At 49.2% G+C, this 17,701-nt stretch overlaps 8 protein-coding genes across 8 annotated transcripts; 6 read left to right on the top strand and 2 right to left on the bottom strand.

Moving 5' to 3' along the window:
- Positions 1-710: 710 nt before the first annotated feature.
- Positions 711-2,315, bottom strand: UREG_07271 (mitochondrial chaperone BCS1; the record flags this gene model as incomplete). Its single annotated transcript, XM_002582452.1, has 2 exons — positions 711-2,066; positions 2,133-2,315. 2 exons carry the CDS (start codon positions 2,313-2,315, stop codon positions 711-713), a joined length of 1,539 nt encoding a protein of 512 aa, XP_002582498.1.
- A 335-nt stretch (positions 2,316-2,650) lies between these two features.
- UREG_07270 (uncharacterized protein) lies at positions 2,651-4,027 on the top strand (the record flags this gene model as incomplete). The annotated part of the gene is made up of 4 exons (XM_002582451.1): positions 2,651-2,781; positions 2,838-2,885; positions 2,949-3,581; positions 3,649-4,027. The coding sequence occupies 4 exons, from the start codon at positions 2,651-2,653 to the stop codon at positions 4,025-4,027; spliced, it is 1,191 nt and encodes a 396-aa protein (XP_002582497.1).
- Positions 4,028-5,272: 1,245 nt separating this feature from the next.
- On the top strand, positions 5,273-6,306 carry UREG_07269 (uncharacterized protein; the record flags this gene model as incomplete). The annotated part of the gene is made up of 2 exons (XM_002582450.1): positions 5,273-6,191; positions 6,251-6,306. The coding sequence occupies 2 exons, from the start codon at positions 5,273-5,275 to the stop codon at positions 6,304-6,306; spliced, it is 975 nt and encodes a 324-aa protein (XP_002582496.1).
- A 406-nt stretch (positions 6,307-6,712) lies between these two features.
- On the top strand, positions 6,713-8,606 carry UREG_07268 (T-complex protein 1, gamma subunit; the record flags this gene model as incomplete). Its single annotated transcript, XM_002582449.1, has 6 exons — positions 6,713-6,737; positions 6,794-6,860; positions 6,920-7,128; positions 7,183-7,773; positions 7,829-8,466; positions 8,520-8,606. 6 exons carry the CDS (start codon positions 6,713-6,715, stop codon positions 8,604-8,606), a joined length of 1,617 nt encoding a protein of 538 aa, XP_002582495.1.
- A 173-nt stretch (positions 8,607-8,779) lies between these two features.
- Positions 8,780-9,379, bottom strand: UREG_07267 (uncharacterized protein; the record flags this gene model as incomplete). The annotated part of the gene is made up of 1 exon (XM_002582448.1): positions 8,780-9,379. One exon carries the CDS (start codon positions 9,377-9,379, stop codon positions 8,780-8,782), a length of 600 nt encoding a protein of 199 aa, XP_002582494.1.
- A 1,024-nt stretch (positions 9,380-10,403) lies between these two features.
- On the top strand, positions 10,404-12,720 carry UREG_07266 (uncharacterized protein; the record flags this gene model as incomplete). The annotated part of the gene is made up of 7 exons (XM_002582447.1): positions 10,404-10,856; positions 11,011-11,096; positions 11,284-11,316; positions 11,375-11,529; positions 11,588-11,717; positions 11,777-12,033; positions 12,275-12,720. 7 exons carry the CDS (start codon positions 10,404-10,406, stop codon positions 12,718-12,720), a joined length of 1,560 nt encoding a protein of 519 aa, XP_002582493.1.
- Positions 12,721-13,436: 716 nt separating this feature from the next.
- Positions 13,437-14,321, top strand: UREG_07265 (uncharacterized protein; the record flags this gene model as incomplete). Its single annotated transcript, XM_002582446.1, has 4 exons — positions 13,437-13,483; positions 13,618-13,780; positions 13,860-13,937; positions 13,992-14,321. 4 exons carry the CDS (start codon positions 13,437-13,439, stop codon positions 14,319-14,321), a joined length of 618 nt encoding a protein of 205 aa, XP_002582492.1.
- A 541-nt stretch (positions 14,322-14,862) lies between these two features.
- On the top strand, positions 14,863-17,215 carry UREG_07264 (uncharacterized protein; the record flags this gene model as incomplete). Its single annotated transcript, XM_002582445.1, has 4 exons — positions 14,863-15,222; positions 15,309-16,338; positions 16,389-16,516; positions 16,574-17,215. The coding sequence occupies 4 exons, from the start codon at positions 14,863-14,865 to the stop codon at positions 17,213-17,215; spliced, it is 2,160 nt and encodes a 719-aa protein (XP_002582491.1).
- Positions 17,216-17,701: the final 486 nt, after the last annotated feature.

The raw sequence follows: 17,701 nt of genomic DNA, 5'->3' as shown, positions 1-17,701 counted from the left end.
ATGTTGAGCAAACCGTTTACCGCCACCATACATTAGCGGGATATCCGGTTCAAGTTGGAGGGTCGCTAGTTCAGATCCGAAAAGGGAATTCTGCAAATCATGAGGGATCATGGTGTCACCTTGCATTGGGCCCAAGCTTGGCTGTTGTTTCCTGAGGAAATCCGTGCATGATTCGTAGGAACAAGGGCCCATTCAAGGGACGGCGCTTGCAGATTGGACGACAAGCTAAGTGATTGGTGAACGCCCCTGCGTTTTAATCACAGCCCAGCGCTTCGACGAAGTTTCCGTATCTGCACATCACGTTGAGAGACGGTCCTGTGTCGAGGCCTGTCAGCCGCACAGCCTGACAATTCCAGTGGCCGCACTGCATCCATTCTTGAAGAGAGAATATGCCCTGGAGCGTTGGAAGTTGAAGATGGATTGAAGCTGCGAGATTGAGGTGGTTGGGTTAAGCTCAGATCAACGCCCGAAACGTGCTAGTCCCGGTGTCATGTGACACGGCCTGAGGCTCCCCTTTTGGCTAAAAAAAGCATCCTTTGACGTGCGGAGAAGAGCCAATGGGATATCAAGCTTAAAATACAAAAATGGCCAAGATCGCTGCTTGGAGCCAAAGGGAGGAATGAAAAAATCTAATAGTACAGGTCGCCGGGCGAATCCTTCACACCGGTTCATGCGTGCTGATGTTGGGCTGCCGTGGCCTCCTCAATGCCTTAGTCGCGCACCGAGCCGGTCACCGAAACATGGCGGGGCTCTTCGTCACCCAGAAGACCTTCGGCCATGGCGATAGCACCCGCCATGTTTTCTTTGTTATACAAAAACAAACCTTGTAGGGCTGCCGTGCTAGTCGCCTTTGGACTGCCCGGTTTCCGATTGGCTTCATCCCCCAAAATCCCGAGCTTGCAAAGCTTTTCGAGAAATTGCTCCCGATAGACTTCGGAGTGTTCGAACTCACCATAGAACCTGTCCCACAGCTGGGCGGCTTGGTATCTCGTGGCTTCGCCAAGCCTAACCGTCATGTCTACGCGACCGGGGCGGACCAAAGCTTCATCCAGCCTTTCAACATGGTTGGTTGTCAGGAAAATGATACGCTCCTCAGCGCTGGCAACTCCATCCATAGCATTCAGTAACCCAGAAAAAGTCACATTTGCCCCGCGGTAACCATCTGCTTCGGTCTGTACGCGCCGGGTTGAAAAAGCGGCATCCACATCTTCCAATAGAATCAACGTTCGGGACGGGATAATAGTGAGCAAATGATTGAGCCGATCGTCCGTTAAGCCCCTCTCGCTGAGGTTGAGAATGGCAATATCGTAATCGAGCTCACCAGCTAGAGCTTGAATGAAAGAGCTTTTTCCCGTGCCGGGCGGGCCGTAGAGAAGATATCCACGTCGATAAGGGATGCCACGGTCATGGTACCATGAAGCGCTGCCAATGAAGTCTTTCACATCCGCTACTATTCGTTCCTTTACACCGGCCTCTAAAATGACAGAATCTAGAGGGCGTTTACGGCGAGGCTGCCCAAACGGGCGCCATTCCGTTCCCCAAGAGTTGTAAATGACCGTCTTCCCCTCATGGGATTTTGCAGCGTATTCATGAGCTTCTTTAAATAAATCTTCAAATACGTGTCTTTGGGAATATAAAGTCGTTAAAGTGACAGTTTCCCAGGGCCGACCAGTTTGCAGGTCCCGTGATTTTGCTTCTCGTACCCGATTCACGAAGATAAACGCGTTTTTATATCGTAAGACATGTTTCCCTGGTCCAGGAATGAGCGAGAAATGTGTGTGGAGAGCTCCGTTGGCCAATTCGACTTTCTCGGTCTGGATGGAGAGGTGCCGCATCCCTGGCGTGATTTTGCGAAGGACGGATTCGACGAACCCAGCTTTCTGGCCTGCAGCGGCAAGCTGAGAGCGTTGATAAAGGGTCATCCAATGTAGAAACCACGGATACGAATCGTCCTTGATACTGATTTCGACGTCGACAAGCATCCGCCTACGGAGGAGTATGGCTCCATGACGGATTCCCCTTTGAGCGAGGGTAAGAGCTGCTCCAAGGCCTGCTAGACCGAAGCCCTAAACAGCTATTAGCTTCCATGCAAGGGTGTGAGTAAAAACTGATTCACGGTTGCTGCTACGTACAGCTGTGAAAAATTGATTGCTGGTAAGCTGAGCGAATAGCCCCTGGTCGGGCTTTTGGGATATCGTTGGTGATTGTCGCCTTTGGAGAATCAGGTCAGCCGCGTTGCTAGCTGGCTGGTCCACCACAGTTGCCGTAGGCTCCATTGACTGTGGTAAGCCTGCTGCGCCATCATCGTTGGGCATCTGAATAGCGATGGACTGCAAAGCCCTCCAGTTGGATTCAGCTTCCGCAGCGAGAATTCGATTTTCGTCCGAAAGTTAGCAGGCTAGCCCGGACTGGGACTAGCGGGCTGAGTCAGCGGCCCTTTAATGCCGATAACCCCGATCCAGGAACGTTGAAGCCTGATTTGGACGTTGAGCAACGGCAGCTGCAGGAGAGCCGCTGTTCTTTTTCTTTTTGCTCGGGACTTATAAGACCGGGTATGCTCCCCGGCGATGGGTATTGCCTCATATTCGTCTTGCAGATATCGTTGACTTGATACCCGTGATCTTTGCTTTTATCCTTACTGTGGACGAATATGGCGGCTTCAACCACTGCAGCTGTCCTTTATGCAGCCACCGTGTCAGTTCCGCCGCAATCTCCAATTCCAGAAGATGCAGAAAGCAAGTCTCACCATTTGAAGACAGGAGGTTTCCGGAATCCGTGGGAGTAAGTTGCAGTCCGGTTACCTTATCACGGTTCTACATATCCTTACACATTTGCAGGTCCTGGAGTACCATCCCAGCCTTGACAATCGTCCGAAAGATGATTGCGTAAGTTCACCTTATCCTCTTAAGCATAGCTATATGAGAAATTTATTTGGCATTCCGTCATAGTCGTCGACTCACTGGAAAGGCAAACATCCCCGACACAACTCCGCCAACTGTTCCTGTACGAAAACCGCAATTTTTGCCAAGCAGAGAGACGCCTAAGCTGAGAGCTACTTGGCTAGGACACGCATGTTACTACGTGGAGTTTCCGAGTGGTTTGAGGGTACTTTTTGACCCCGTGTTCGAAGACAGATGCTCGCCGTTCACTTGGCTGGGTCCCAAACGTTATACAGAAATGCCGTGTGACCTGAAAGATATCCCCTTTATTGACGCTGTTATCATTTCGCACAATCATTATGATCATCTCTCCTATCCAACTATCCGGCAGATTCACCAACAATACCCAGGCTGCCATTTTTTCGCTCCTCTTGGGAACAAGAAATGGTTCGCTGACAGTGGTATTCACAATGTGACCGAGCTGGACTGGTGGGAAGAACGCGAACTCGAACTGTCGCCATCTAGCAACTCAACCGAGGTTACGGCTGTGGGCGATGCTCCAAGCAAACCATCGAATATTCTTGCTCGTATCGGGTGTCTCCCCTGTCAACACACGAGTGCGCGGACCCTTTGGGACAGATCGAAGACCCTATGGGGTTCTTGGAGTGTGGAGTCAGCTAATTCAAAGGTTTACTTTGCTGGGTAAGTCTCTTGAGTTTGCTTCGATTCTTGTAATAGATAGGCTGGCTTTAACTCTAACCATTCATAGCGATACTGGATACCGAGCAGTGCCTGAGCTTCCCAAGGAAGTTGACGACCACGGCCCTGAACATGCATACCCGCACTGTCCAGCATTTGCCCAAGTAGGCCAGCTTCGTGGCCCTTTCACACTGGGTCTAATACCCATTGGCGCATATGATCCTAGATTTATCATGAGTCCAATGCACGCCGACCCCCATGACGCCGTAAAAATATTCCAGGACACAAAGTGCCAAAGGGCCCTTGGAATGCATTGGGGAACGTGGGTCCTGACGGAAGAGGATGTAATGGAACCACCAAAGAAGCTCAAGGAGGCACTAAAACGAAATGATGTCCAAGAGACTGGTATATTTGATGTTTGTGATATCGGTGAAAGTCGCGAGTTCTGAAAATATCTGCCTTTGTTTCTCCTGTTTTTTTGCTGTCTACCTTTGTAGCCAGGTGCCTTATTGCCTCTTCGTGGCTGTTGTGTTTCCTGATTCCTATACCCGGGTTTGCTTGCAAGCATGTACCTAGCATTGTTCTGAGGCCTGTTGGATCGACTCTCTAGCTAATAGCTAATTAATATCACTTGAACCAGGAAGGTTGTTAACCACTGATCTTCAAGGCTTAGCTTTAATGAATGTCCAAAAGAATCTGTTGTGAATTTGTTGGTCTGTATCACCTGACAAGGAACACTTTTCCGGAACCTCACTTTGACCTCACTTTCAGGAACAAATGCCATGCTTGACGATTCGGTCTCATGTTCAGATTGGAGATCAGATCGAAGTATATATATTGTACTTGCAGAGAGCAATATATTATGCTTATCAACAAGGTAAAAGGGAATCCCACCAGGTTGATACATCCTAATATCAGATCCTGAAACTGCATGATTTCAGGGAGATTTGCAAGAAAATGGGGTTGAATGTTTGGAAAAGAAAATGGAGCTGCCGCTGGAAGGATGCAGTACTTTTATTTCTTTTCCTAGCATTTACTTGAGGCTTGGGACTAGATCTCCTCTAGCGGGTAGGGATGCATAGCCTGCAGATATTTAGCGGAAACAAAATGGTTTTGATTGGTGAAAGGCAATCTCTAGATAAATATAAAGAGCATACCCGATCCCGGGAGGCTCGAATACTAGACGATGCGAAGTACATCCGGATATCTCAGTACTTTGAAGAAGAGATAGAACCAGTCTTTGAACAAACCAATTGTTCAAACACTTAGAATAGCACCAGGAGAAACAGTAGAATCTCTTCGAACCATGCAGAATGTGTCCCTTTTGGTTGCCCAGGGTTGCATGATGAATATAAGCACTCTGGCCCCAAAAGGACGCTAAGCAGAAAAGGGAAGGGAGCTATTGCACAGTCCAAACATTAGAAAGCTCTTGTTGCTCTTTTCACTTTTTCTAGCATATCAACCCATTATTTTGTCTTATTGGTGATTCCCAAGCCAGTTGATATTGTTCACGCGTGCTAAGGAGGATAGTAGGCCACTGCCTAAAAAGGCAATCCCACTATTTTAGTGGACGGTATGATCCTGATATCTTGATAGAAAAAGCTGCGTGACTGATAAGATGGCAGGAAATACCCGATCCAGGTGGTGATAGGAGACGCGGAGCGGGATTCACCAACCAAAGTGGTATCGGCAACATGGAAATCCCCAGATCTGAAAGAGACAAAGCGGACATAAGAGAAACCAGAGCCGGCAATGGAGAATCCCAGCCTAGTAACAGCATCACCCAGCAAAATCGAGTTGCAGAGAACGCTGAGCAGCCCCAAGCCACCCCAGCCCGTTCGGTAGGGACTTCAGAGAGGGAGCCACGGGAAATGGCTCGCCAGCTAAGAATTGTCCGTGAAACTTTCGGGATTCACGACAACAACCTAGGGGACATCGCAACCACTGGACTGCCCCGCGGACCGTTACGCGTTATGAATCCTGACCCTTCGCCAGTACCGAGCAGCGGTAGCTCTGAAGTAGAAAGGCACGGAAACACCCTTGGACCCAATGTCGGCGTGCCTCAGCATTCAGCCCGACCGAGGGCCAACTCGCAAGACGCACAAAATGCCGCAGCCAATCGCCAATACATCCAAAGTGCCTTGGATGCAATGGAACGTCCGCCGGCTAGGCACCACGGTACCCGCCCCCCGCCGCCGCCGCCGCCGCCGCCGCAGCATCATCCGAATCATCCCCAGCGCTATGGTCCTCATCATCCGCCTCCGGGCCCGATGCACCAAGCGCGCCCTCCGCCGGCTCAGCCAAGCCGGTACCGAAGACCTTTAAATAGCCCTCAGTATCACCAACCGCTCCAAGCTCCTCAGGGATTCGGTGACCCTGCTCCGGTTCATCCAAATTTTAACGAGTCATACCACCGCGAACCAGACTATCAGCAGCGTCCGCCAGTATACACCCGGGTTCCCCCTCTCCCTGTGCCTCCTATGCGTCCAGAGGACCGTGAGCGGCTTTTAAACCCGCCAAGGGTCCAAACTAACATTCCCAGGTATTACGCTGCGCCAATCAGATGCCAAAGAATCTGGACCTGGATGGACAATGTCGAACCTGGACTGCCCGGTATGTCTCTGCAACCCCCGCCGAAGGAGACAAGTTGTTTGGGCTGACATGTAGCATAGAGGAAGAAGTCGACGAACCACCATTCCACGAGGAACCTTTCGATGATGGCTTGTAGCAACAAAGCACATCAAAGTAGCTTAGTTAAAAGCGGACAGTTCTAACGGCGGATAGTACCTGAAGGGAGATCCCACGGCGTTCACATTGTCTTTGTGGCTATGGATTGGCTTCACGATGAGGTTGAAGTTGGGTTGCGGAATTTGGTGGTTTGGGTATTCGGCACTAGGATGGTTTCGGTTTAGGCTCAAATGGCCTTGCCCACATGGAAAAAGTGACCAGAGCAGCTCAACAGCTTCAACTTTAGGCGTAGAAACCTCAATTCCATACCCTGTTGATAAATATCTGCGCTGCATCAATTGTTGTTGACTTGAATCCTACGTGCTCGGATACCCCTTTGTGTGGCTCCGCTTAGCTTCGTCGCGTTCGCTACCTTCTGTGGGTAAACATAGTCTCACCCCGCCAAAATGCAGGCTCCGGTGGTGGTAATGAGTATGGCATATCTCCCTACAACAGCTTCAGCACTGAGCCTACTGACATCCGTTTAGATACCCAGAATGGGGATAGGCAAGTTGGCAGGAAGGCCCAGATCTCCAATATTACAGCTGCGAAGACGTAAGCAACGGACTCGAAACAAACGGCCCTCTCCATATTCGCTAACAAACCGTTTGCAGCGTGGCAGATATCATTCGATCATGTCTTGGGCCGAAAGCAATGCTTAAGATGCTGCTGGACCCTTTGGGCGGTATTGTCTTAACAAACGACGGTCACGCAATCCTCAGAGAAATCGAAGTTGCCCACCCCGCCGCCAAAAGTATGATCGAGCTCAGCCGAACACAAGACGAGGAGGTTGGCGACGGAACCACCACGGTTATCATCTTAGGTATACTTGGGGAATGACGAGTTTTCCGGTAATGCGATGCTGATCTGTTTTTAGCTGGTGAAATTCTGGCCTACGCACTTCCGCAACTCGAGCGAAATATCCATCCGGTCGTCATTATTTCTGCCTTCAAGCGTGCTCTCAACGATGCCCTTGCCATAGTGGAGCAGATCTCTATTCCAGTCGATATTGATGATGACAAGGCAATGTACAGTTTAATACAGTCGTCAATTGGCACAAAGTTTGTCTCCCGATGGTCTGAGCTTATGTGCGGTCTCGCGTTAAAAGCTGTGCGCACTGTGTCACTCGATGCTGGAGGCGGAAAAAGGGAGGTCGATATTAAACGATATGCCCGTGTCGAGAAAATCCCGGGTGGTCAAATTGAAGACAGCGAGGTCATTGACGGAGTAATGGTCAACAAGGATATCACGCATCCAAAAATGAGACGGAGAATAGAGAACCCCAGAATCATCCTCCTCGATTGTCCTCTGGAATACAAGAAGGGAGAGTCACAAACGAACATTGAGATTTCGAAAGAAGAGGACTGGAATAAGATTTTGCAAATTGAAGAAGAGCAGATTAAGCATATGTGCGACGCGATTCTGGCCCTCAAGCCTGATTTGGTTATCACTGAAAAGGGAGTATCTGGTACGTTTACTATCTTTTAGAGACTGGAAAGAATGATATACTAACGTCTACGTAGATTTGGCCCAGCATTTCTTGGTTAAGCACAATGTCACGGCTTTGCGAAGAGTCAGAAAGACTGATAATAACCGTATTGCTCGTGCAACGGGAGCTACCATTGTTAACCGCGTTGACGATCTCCAAGAGTCGGACGTGGGAACTCAATGCGGCCTATTCGAGATCGAGAAGATCGGCGATGAATATTTCTCCTTCATGCGAGAATGCAAGCAGCCAAAGGCCTGCACTATTCTACTAAGAGGGCCCTCGAAAGACATCCTTAACGAAATCGAGAGAAACCTGCAAGATGCCATGTCGGTCGCCCGGAACGTTATCTTTCATCCGCGTTTGTCTCCTGGTGGCGGTGCTACTGAGATGGCTGTTTCGGTCAGGCTAGGCCAGTTGGCTCGGTCCATTGAAGGCGTCCAGCAATGGCCATACAAAGCTGTCGCTGAGGCAATGGAAGTGATCCCGCGAACATTGGCTCAGAACGCGGGACAGAATCCTATTCGCATTTTGACAGGGCTCCGAGCTAAGCAGGTGGAAGGGCATAGCAGCTACGGTATTGATGGAGACACTGGTGCTGTTGTTGATATGAAAGAGTACGGCGTGTGGGAACCTGAAGCAGTCAAACTACAGAGCATTAAAACTGCTGTCGAGGTAAGACCGAGTATCATTCCGATTATTGAATGTGGCTAACCTATTCTCCGTAGTCCGCATGTTTGCTGCTCCGTGTTGATGATATTTGCAGCGCTAAATCTTTGAAGCAGGCCGCTAATATGGGCGGTGGCGAGGAGTAGCAGCCGTCTCGTCAAGTATCTCCGCAAATTAAACAAGACTGGCATACTCCGTAGACTAGAGGAAATATTCGCAATAAAATTAACGTAATGCTCGCCTGGGTATCCTTTTGGTACATCAATCATCATTCACACAGAACCTGCATTTTTTCATCATCAAAAGGTTGTGGCCATATTTAGTCTTCGTCGTGGATAATGACACCCGGGGTCTCTACATGACTGTTGCTCGTCTCCGGTTCAATTGTATTTTGTTCCTTTCCGGAGAACGACCCATGCGGAGCACCCAGGCGGTCAACCGCCATATCTCCATCCTCTGCAATTGCCGCAGACGGCCCAGCACCCTTCTTTGCTTTTGCAGCCTTCCGTTTCTCTCTTCGTTTCCGATTTTTATCCGTCTTCTCCTCATCCTTGCGCCTCATTTCCTCTTTCCTCTTCTCAAAGTCCTCATTGGCCTTTTCGCGATTCAAGTCCTGCTCCATCAACCTCACGCGCTCATACTCGCGCCTCCGACTTGCCTTGTAGACATGGAATTCACCCGATCCGGCACCCGCGGAGGAGCCTTGCACATTGGCGACGATTTCGGGCGGGGCGGGGAGAGAAGCGGCGGTGCGCTGTTTGGAGACCGCGGGAATGTGGATTTCTTTGCTGGGGTCCTTGAAGAGGGACTCGAGCTGTTTGGCTTGTTCGGAGAGGGGGGTTAGCGCGCGACGTTTGAGCGGACGCTTGCTGCGCGGATCTTGGCTGGTGGGAATCGATTCTGGAATCGGCTCGGACATGGTTTGCGGGTCGAACGGGTGCCGATGCCTTTTGACGGAGCAGGTGGTTTAAGTAGCCGCAATGGAAACAGCTTTGCTTTCTTCTCTTGATCAACGCGCTGGAATGCTTCTAGGTTGTGGCTCTGGTCGGGACTCCCGCTGTTTGACCACGAGCATATCACGTGATCATTTCTTTTGGGTAGTTACATTTTAGCTGTTGCTCCAGTTGACTAGTTAACTACTTCAACGACGAGCGACAGTGACAGCTTCGACAATATAATTCAATGCACTGTGTTGTTTGCCAGGAAAACAGCATAATTGCAATCCCCTGACTTGTTCACTATGGATGCTGTCTCCTTGTGGGTCTACAATGTCTCTTCACTGCTTCTTCAGCAATCAACGCACCCACGTGGCCTTTTGGAGCACAGGCTCACGAGCTGCCTCAAGAGATCTTCATGGCAATGCTCAGCCAACGGTCCCCAAAAACTGGGAAATTTCCTACATGCTGGTTTCGCGTGGGGAGGAAATACTTTTGACATGGATGATCGAGGTTCGAACCGTCTTAGCCATCCGGCTTGGGAGCTGGCCTGTCTCTTCCTCTCCAATTAGATGGGCTTGATTAGAGAGCTGGAGTCGAATCTTTCCCGAACTGCCGATGCGTCGAGCTCTAGTTGAACGTCACATCGGGTTCAGGGCCCAGTGTTTTGTTTCGAGCCCCGCAGAGCTTTCCAGTATCCTCATCCGCGCTGCATGCGGTTGTTCCGCCCTCGCGCAATCGCGTCTGGCACATGTCGTTGTTCGTCTGTGCCATTCGCTCTATATGCTGGCAGCAACTAGGATAATCGTGCTGAGATTCGGGGACAGGTCGTAATTATGGGGGGGGATTTGAGCATCGGTCACTTTTACTTCAGAATCCGTAGGAGGATGCCGCCGCGAAGTAATGCGAAATCTAACCTCAAGGTTATATATAAACTGCAATGGCCGTGCTTTGATTAAAGTGCCATTGCACAACTGCGTCGGTCATTTCGTTGGGAAACCTGCAAATATGCGGTCCTCACTTTCCTTGTTGGCCCTGTCGGCGGGCACTGCATTTGCCTCGTACGCTGGGAACTTGAATTACCGCAGCCCTTCGCACCATCATCCCGCTTTAGGAATTTCTGTGCACAAGATCGCAAAGAGATCAGACCCTCTGTCGTCGTTTGATCCCGCGCAGTTGAATTTCACTCATGGTGTTGCGTCTGGCGACCCTTACGCTACCTCCGTTATCCTATGGACCCGCTGCTCGCCAATGTTTGACGATGTGGATGATAATAGCACTGTGACTGGCTTGGTGCCACTATTTAATCCAGTTCCTATATACAAGGATACTGATGAACACAGGCCGATGTCCAACGCGCCCGTGTGTCTTAAATTCATAGTTGCGGCCGACAAGAACATGAGGCGTGTTGTCGATAAAGGGACGGTGTATACTAGCTCAGACGTCGATTACACGGTCAAGGTAAGCCCCGGTTTTTCCAAGCATAAGATACTACTGTCGGCTTAGTTCTAGGTTGAACATATGCTCAACTAGATAAACAGGTGGAAGCAACGAACCTAAGGCCATTTACCACATATTACTATCAATTCTCTGTTTGTGGGTCTAACAAAAAAAGCCCTGTTGGCCGAACAAAGACCGCCCCGAGGGAATCCCAGTTAGTCAATCGTATCAATTTGGCCGTGTTTTCGTGCAGCAATTACCGTATGCATTTCCCTTTACATGGAACGATCTAGCAGCTGATGGAATTCGATAGCATTTGGCTTCTTTAATGCATATGGTAATCCGGTGCGAAAGGATTCTGTGGACTATGTCCTCCATCTAGGGTAGGGGACTACTATCCTCCTTTGAGCACGCAGATTCAATACTGACTGTTTGGGTTGCCTCGCAGCGATTACATCTATGAATATGCCGAAGGCGAATAGTAAGTTAAAACAGTAGTCCCGCACGCCAATCAAAGTAAATACTAATCTACTATTCAGTGGTTCCGGAAAGGACATTGGGCGGATATCTTTACCAAACCGTCAGATATATACGCTCTATGATTATCGGAAACGGATTGCCACGTATAGAACCGATCTTGATCTACAAGCTAGTCATCAGAGTTTCCCTTGGATTCCCGTGTGGGATGATCACGGTAAGCATTTTTTTAAACATATTCTAAAACGGTTCTAACGTATAAATAGAAGTTGCAGACAACGCCTACCGTGATGGTTCATCTAAATTGAACAACACGGAGGCATCGTTTATTAGTGATGGCGGCGTCTCTGTTGATCAACGGAAAATGAATGCTGTTCGAGCGTATTTTGAATGGATGCCGATCCGGTAAGTTTCGGTGAAAGATCACACTGGCTTCATAAGATGAGTGCTGATTGTTCCCAAAGCCAGGTAGAAATGGATGATAATCTTCGCATCTGGAGAAATTTTCAGCTCGGCTCGCTTGTGGATGTCATCATGCTTGATACTCGAAACTACGATCGGTCGATTACTGATCTATATTGGAACAAGAACTATGTCAAGCAGCTGCAAAATGAAGCTAGTCACAGCTTGATGGGCTCTCGCCAGGAGAATTGGTTCTATCGCAATCTAATCAAATCCTCCAAAAGAGGAGCGAAATGGCGTGTGATTGGAAGTCAAATAGGTGTGTAGTATTTTCCTCGAACCCTTTAAGCGATTTGGATGTAGTTAACGAAGATATTCACCAGTGTTCTCCCAGATCGACGAATCTGCTGCATTCGGAGATGGTCGTGCGTTCAATTTAGATGCCTGGAATGGCTACCAAGCAAATAGGAACCGGACTCTGAAAACTCTCTATGATAACAAGATTAACAATAATATATTGATTGCGGGAGATTCTCATGCTAACTGGGTGAGTGATCTAGTGTGGCTGGGACACGAGAAATATGACTCGAACACGGGTTCCGGGGCCATTGGGGTCGAGTTTGGTGGGAGCGCAGTGACATCCCCATCCCCAGCTGGACATAAGATCACTATCAAAGATTCCGTCAACGCTTCGAAAGCGCTTGTGACTTCGAATCCTCAGCTTCAGTGGTCAGAGCTGTACTATCGTGGATACTTTGAACTTCATATCACACCAAAGGAGGTCCAGAGTCGATTCTTTGGAATACCTAAGCTACGGACTCGCGATTTTGGCGAGATTTCTCTGGCGAACTTCACGATCAAGAGCGGTGCGAACCATTTGGACCGTGGGCGTCAAGGGGTTCCTGCTGGAGGCGTTGTGGAGAACGGCTGGCTCAAAGGCGGAAAGGTAGTTCAAACAAATGCCACGCGGGACACTGAAACTGGGAAGTGGTATGTCAGCAATTAGCAAAGTGTGGAAGAATATATAGGGCTTTTCAAAATAAGAAACTATTCCGTTGTTAAAGGACCCGAAACGGAATATTATCATGATTCAGCATGCGTCAATCTAGATCATCCTCTCTAGCCTCGTTACAGTGGTGGTCTAATAACACCTGAGCCTGAGCATAGAATAATTTACATGATAGATAGAGAAGTACCCCGTAGTATTCTGGCTTTCGTTTCTCAACGGATAATAAATAGGCTAGAACTCGCCCCTTTTCAAGGCAAGACCGTGACTAAGCACTGCTAATTAACGCCAACTCCAGCCAACGTTCAACCCGCAATTCGCGCAGCTTCAGATCTGCTTTATCACGGATTTTGATATGTGAATCCGGATATTTCATCCTTCTCTTGTTAGTCTTGGTTGCTTTGCTCTGAAATTCTCAACGCTTCTGCTCTCCGGCGTGATGCCCACATACCGTGTTGGTAAGACTTCCCACGCTTCACCCGTTTGTGCCTCGCTGTGCGGGACATGTGGCGCACAATAATAGGCCATTTTGGCATACAAGAATCTCTAAATGGCTGCTCTCGAGCGCGGGTCTGGAACTAGATGACCTTTGATGCACAGAGCAGATACCCCCGTCTACCCTTTTTTGATGGCATTGAAGCTCAATACAAAATCTAACGAATTTGTTCGCATACAGAGGAAGCCAGTACTGGTCGTGCTGGCTGTAAGAATAAAGAATGTCAGGAAAAGAAGCAGAATATCCTCAAGGGCGAGTTGCGCCTGGGTACATGGGTTGATACAGAGCGGTTCCAGAGCTGGGCTTGGAAACATTGGTATATTCCGCCTCATTTCCCTGCTGATAACCCCCTAGTAACTACATATGTGTTGTGTTTCGCGCTCTGATATTGAGTGCCACAGGGGCTGCGTAACCCCCAAGCAGGTTGCGAGCATTCAGGAGGTCGTTGGCGAGGACAAGGATTTGTCGCTACTGGATGGATTTGAGGACGTCTCAGCCGAGAACCAAGACAAGATCCGCGATGCAGTTGAGAACGGCCATGTTGCTGATTCCGATTGGAGAGGCGTAAGTTGGAATCGATCTATAGTCAAAATGACGGGCTTTTTACAACCCCTTTCCCATCTTCTAATGACATGGGGTACAGGATATTGAAATGAACCGGCCTGGTAAGACTGGTTTCCGCGTCCGGGCTTCAAAGAAGAAGATCGACGCAGAGGCAGATGTTAGTATTTCGCCTCTCTTTACTCCCCTACGCTGTCTGTTTACAAGGGTCTAGCATGAAACCCCCAAGAAGACCAAACGCCACAGAGGCAAGAAAGGTGGTGAAGACACAGATGCAGAGCAAAGTGAAGAGCCAGCGCCCAAAAAGGCAAAGGCCGCCAGCTCCAAATCGAAACCCGTTGCTCGAGAATCTGAGGGAAAACCCGAAACCGGTGATAAACCCGTGGAAAACCAAAAGCCCGGCCGCAAGGCTTCTAAACCCCGGAAAGCCGAGGAAGAACAGAAAAGTCCTGCATCCACTGGAAAGAAGCGATCTAGAAAGGCTGCCGACAAAGTTGAAGCACGCACTGGTAGAGTGACTCGCTCAATGGCCAAAGCAGGTTGAGCTTCTTAGCATTGAGCCTCCAAACGTCTCTCATATCATGTTTATTCAGTTTCTTTCAGTTTTTTTAGTTTGCGTGTCAGCAAAGCGGCCACTTGTCGAGTGTTATTTGTGATCTCTGAATTTCTCTTATTAGTCGGTTTATCGCACGACCAGGCGTTGGTTGTATGAGAATGTCTAATAGCTAGTTAGTTAGGTATTTGTGTGAACTGTTACTCCGTACCCTGAGCAGGTCGTGGCCCTCAGTTTCTCCCTCTGCATTCTCAAGCAGAATTAACTACCTCGATTGTCACCCAGTACGGAGTACATAATTACATTTCGTTGAAGCGAGAGTCAAACTATCAAAATGAAGATGGCTCTCTTCATCCGGCTGGCTTGTTGGCCGGGCAACCTGTTGAACATCACAAACAGCAACATCACCAGCCCAGCATCAACGGGTCGCGAAGAACACGCTGAGTTTTCCACACTTGACTTTGTGGGCTTTCGCCGTGCCGGATTTAGTTTCGACTCTTGAAATACCGTGAAGACAGAATTGCATTCCGGCATGGAATCCTCACAGAGTCACTCGCAGGCCCAAACATCGCTCTTCCAGGTCTATCTTCGGTTACGACCACCAATTAACCAAAGCACCGAGTCGCAAATCCAAAAGTCGGATTACCTGATAGTCGACCCGCCAGTTGAAGCCGAGAGCAGCAGTGCCTTTGATGGATCCAGAGCATGGCCGACCTGTATCACGCTCCAACCCCCGAACGAGTCGAGGAAGAGAGCTGTCGAGAAGTTTGCGTTCACCAAGGTTTTTGAGGAGCGGGCTACTCAATTGGACGTGTTTGAAGAAACCGGAATGACTTCTATAATAAAGGGAGTTCTAGACGAAGGCCGTGATGGGCTGGTTGCGACACTGGGTGTGAGCGGGAGCGGGAAGGTCTGGCGTCTTCAACTGAATGGAATACGGCAGCTCCTGGAGACTAACAAGGCCGTCTCTGACTCTAGTCCCATACGATCCTCGGTTCGAAATCACAGCGCGGAATGACGCAGATGTCGCTCGATGTCCTTTTCAGATCCCTTGCCCCGTCCCTCCAATCCCCGGAGAACCCGTTGCTGGTTCAGTCTTTAGCGATCTCAGATCCCTCCGAGGCCCAGATTTATTCCGCGAGATCGTTCATCGACGCTGTATACGCTGATCCGTATTCGGATCGAGGACGTGGCTCTAGAGCCCAGACGCCTTCATCGAGAGCTCAGACGCCATTGGTAGGCAGTCCATCTCAGTTCCCATCCCCAAGCCCGCACAAGACACAGAGCCCTTCGATTGGACTTTATGCTTCAGTTCCCAGGCCGATTATTGGATATCCCGATTCACTGAGGGGCTCATGTGCATCTACAATCCGGCTTCTGAATTCTACAGATTCCGATGCAGGCGGTTTGTCTATATGGCCTGCACCTAAGAAGCTTACTCTCCCTTCCCAATTGCCCTTCTGGAGAACTCATAGAATTCAAAGAAATAAAGCTAAACTCCAGTCTTCTCTCAAGGAAACCCCGACTACAACCACGTTCCCTCGCCGTCACCAGCCCCCACGACCCAGTGCCTCTCCACACACCCCCGATGTCAGTGACTTTGTAATTCCTATGCCCGAAAATGAGGAATATGCGGTTTTGGTGTCCATGTATGAAGTATACAACGATCGTATCTTCGATCTTCTTTCGCCAAGCGGTGGAGCGTCGAACCGCCAGGCGAATACCCAAAAGGAGCGCCGTCGACCGCTAATATTCAAACCAACAGAAGGCTCGACGGACAGAAAAGTTGTCGCTGGGTTACGAAAGGTTGTTTGTAGCACTTACGATGACGCACTAATGGTTTTAGAGACCGGATTGATTGAAAGGAAAGTCACTGGAACAGGTAGCAACAGTGTTAGCTCGAGAAGTCATGGGTTCTTCTGCGTCGAAGTCAAGAAGAGAATTCGCAGCGGGAGATATGGGGAAGAATCATGGGTTGGAAATACATTAACAATCGCGGATCTTGCCGGTATGTTTCAATGCCACCTTCTGCGAATTATGCTAAATCAACCTCTTCAGGATCTGAGCGCGCCAGAAATGCAAAAACTGCGGGTGCAACCCTCGCAGAAGGCGGTAAAATCAACGAAAGTTTGATGTACCTGGGCCAATGCTTGCAAATGCAGGCTGGATTGCAAGCGGGTAGCAAGGTACTTTAAAGCCATCATGACTCGGTGTATTATGCATGCTAACTGTGTGGGCAAAAGGCACTTGTTCCTTTCAGACAGTGCAAGCTGACAGAACTGCTGTTCTCAAATTCCTTCCCCTCTGCAAACCAGACGGGACATTCATCATCGAGGAATCCGCAAAAAGCAATCATGATAGTAACTGCAGATCCGCTGGGTGATTTCAACGCAACTTCTCAAATTCTAAGGTATTCCGCATTGGCGAGAGAGGTCACGGTTCCTAGAATCCCGTCTGTCTCAAGCACGATCCTAGCTGTTCCAACCAAACCCGTTCAAGGTGGCAAGTCGGCCTTCCTGTCAGCCTCCGCAGAGGAGTTAGAACGGGCAGCGTTGGAAATTGCAAAGCTAAGTGATGACTATGACGCCCTAGAGTTGAGATTGGCGGAAGAGGAAATGGCACGGGAAGAGGCGGAGATCAGATGGAAGGCTGCGGAGGAGAAATGCTTGCTCCTTGATCAAGAAATCAGAGAAGAGTGCTTTGCAGAAATGGAAGAGCGGATTGAAGAAGAGAGGAAGAGATGGCAGCAAGCTTGGGATGAACAAACTCGTCGACATGAGGACCATCTTGATAAGAAACTAGACCTTCTGTCACGAGGTGTTGAAAGTATGGCTTTCCTCTTTTTAAACCCCCCTGTTGGCATTCTAGCACGAGTTGACAACTAACCTCTCCAATTTTAGTCCACGAAGATCCCGAGCCCTCTGCCGCGGAGCGCATCGGGGAGCTCGAACGAGAAAACGACATCCTTCACAATAAAATCGCTGCTTTGGAGCGCGAATTACTCGCCCGTTCACCCACCAAGAAACCAGTTTTGAGATCGAAAATGAACAATATCCCTGGGCGTTTTGACTCGTTGGATTATAGCTTTGGCAATGGAGAAAGTGATGCCGAGAATAACCCGGGGTCCGTGGCTAGAAAATTGGACAGGCTGCGGCTGGATGAGAATATGAGATCGAGCCCGCTTAGTTTCAGGGGAAGGAAATGATGACCGATTTCAAGCCATTTTGCTTCCTGGTTGTTTTGCTCGATAATGCTGGGCGGCATTCATGTGGAGTCGTTGGATCTTGTTGAACTGGCACGTTATACCCCTAGAAATACGGCGTCTGTGTGAGTTTATGTATTTTATGTGTGAACAACCTTTGATTATTCTC

Source organism: Uncinocarpus reesii, genomic scaffold (assembly GCF_000003515.1).
Source record: "Uncinocarpus reesii 1704 scaffold_5 genomic scaffold, whole genome shotgun sequence".
NCBI lineage: Eukaryota > Fungi > Ascomycota > Eurotiomycetes > Onygenales > Onygenaceae > Uncinocarpus > Uncinocarpus reesii.
This window is presented reverse-complemented; position numbering and strand designations above follow the sequence as displayed.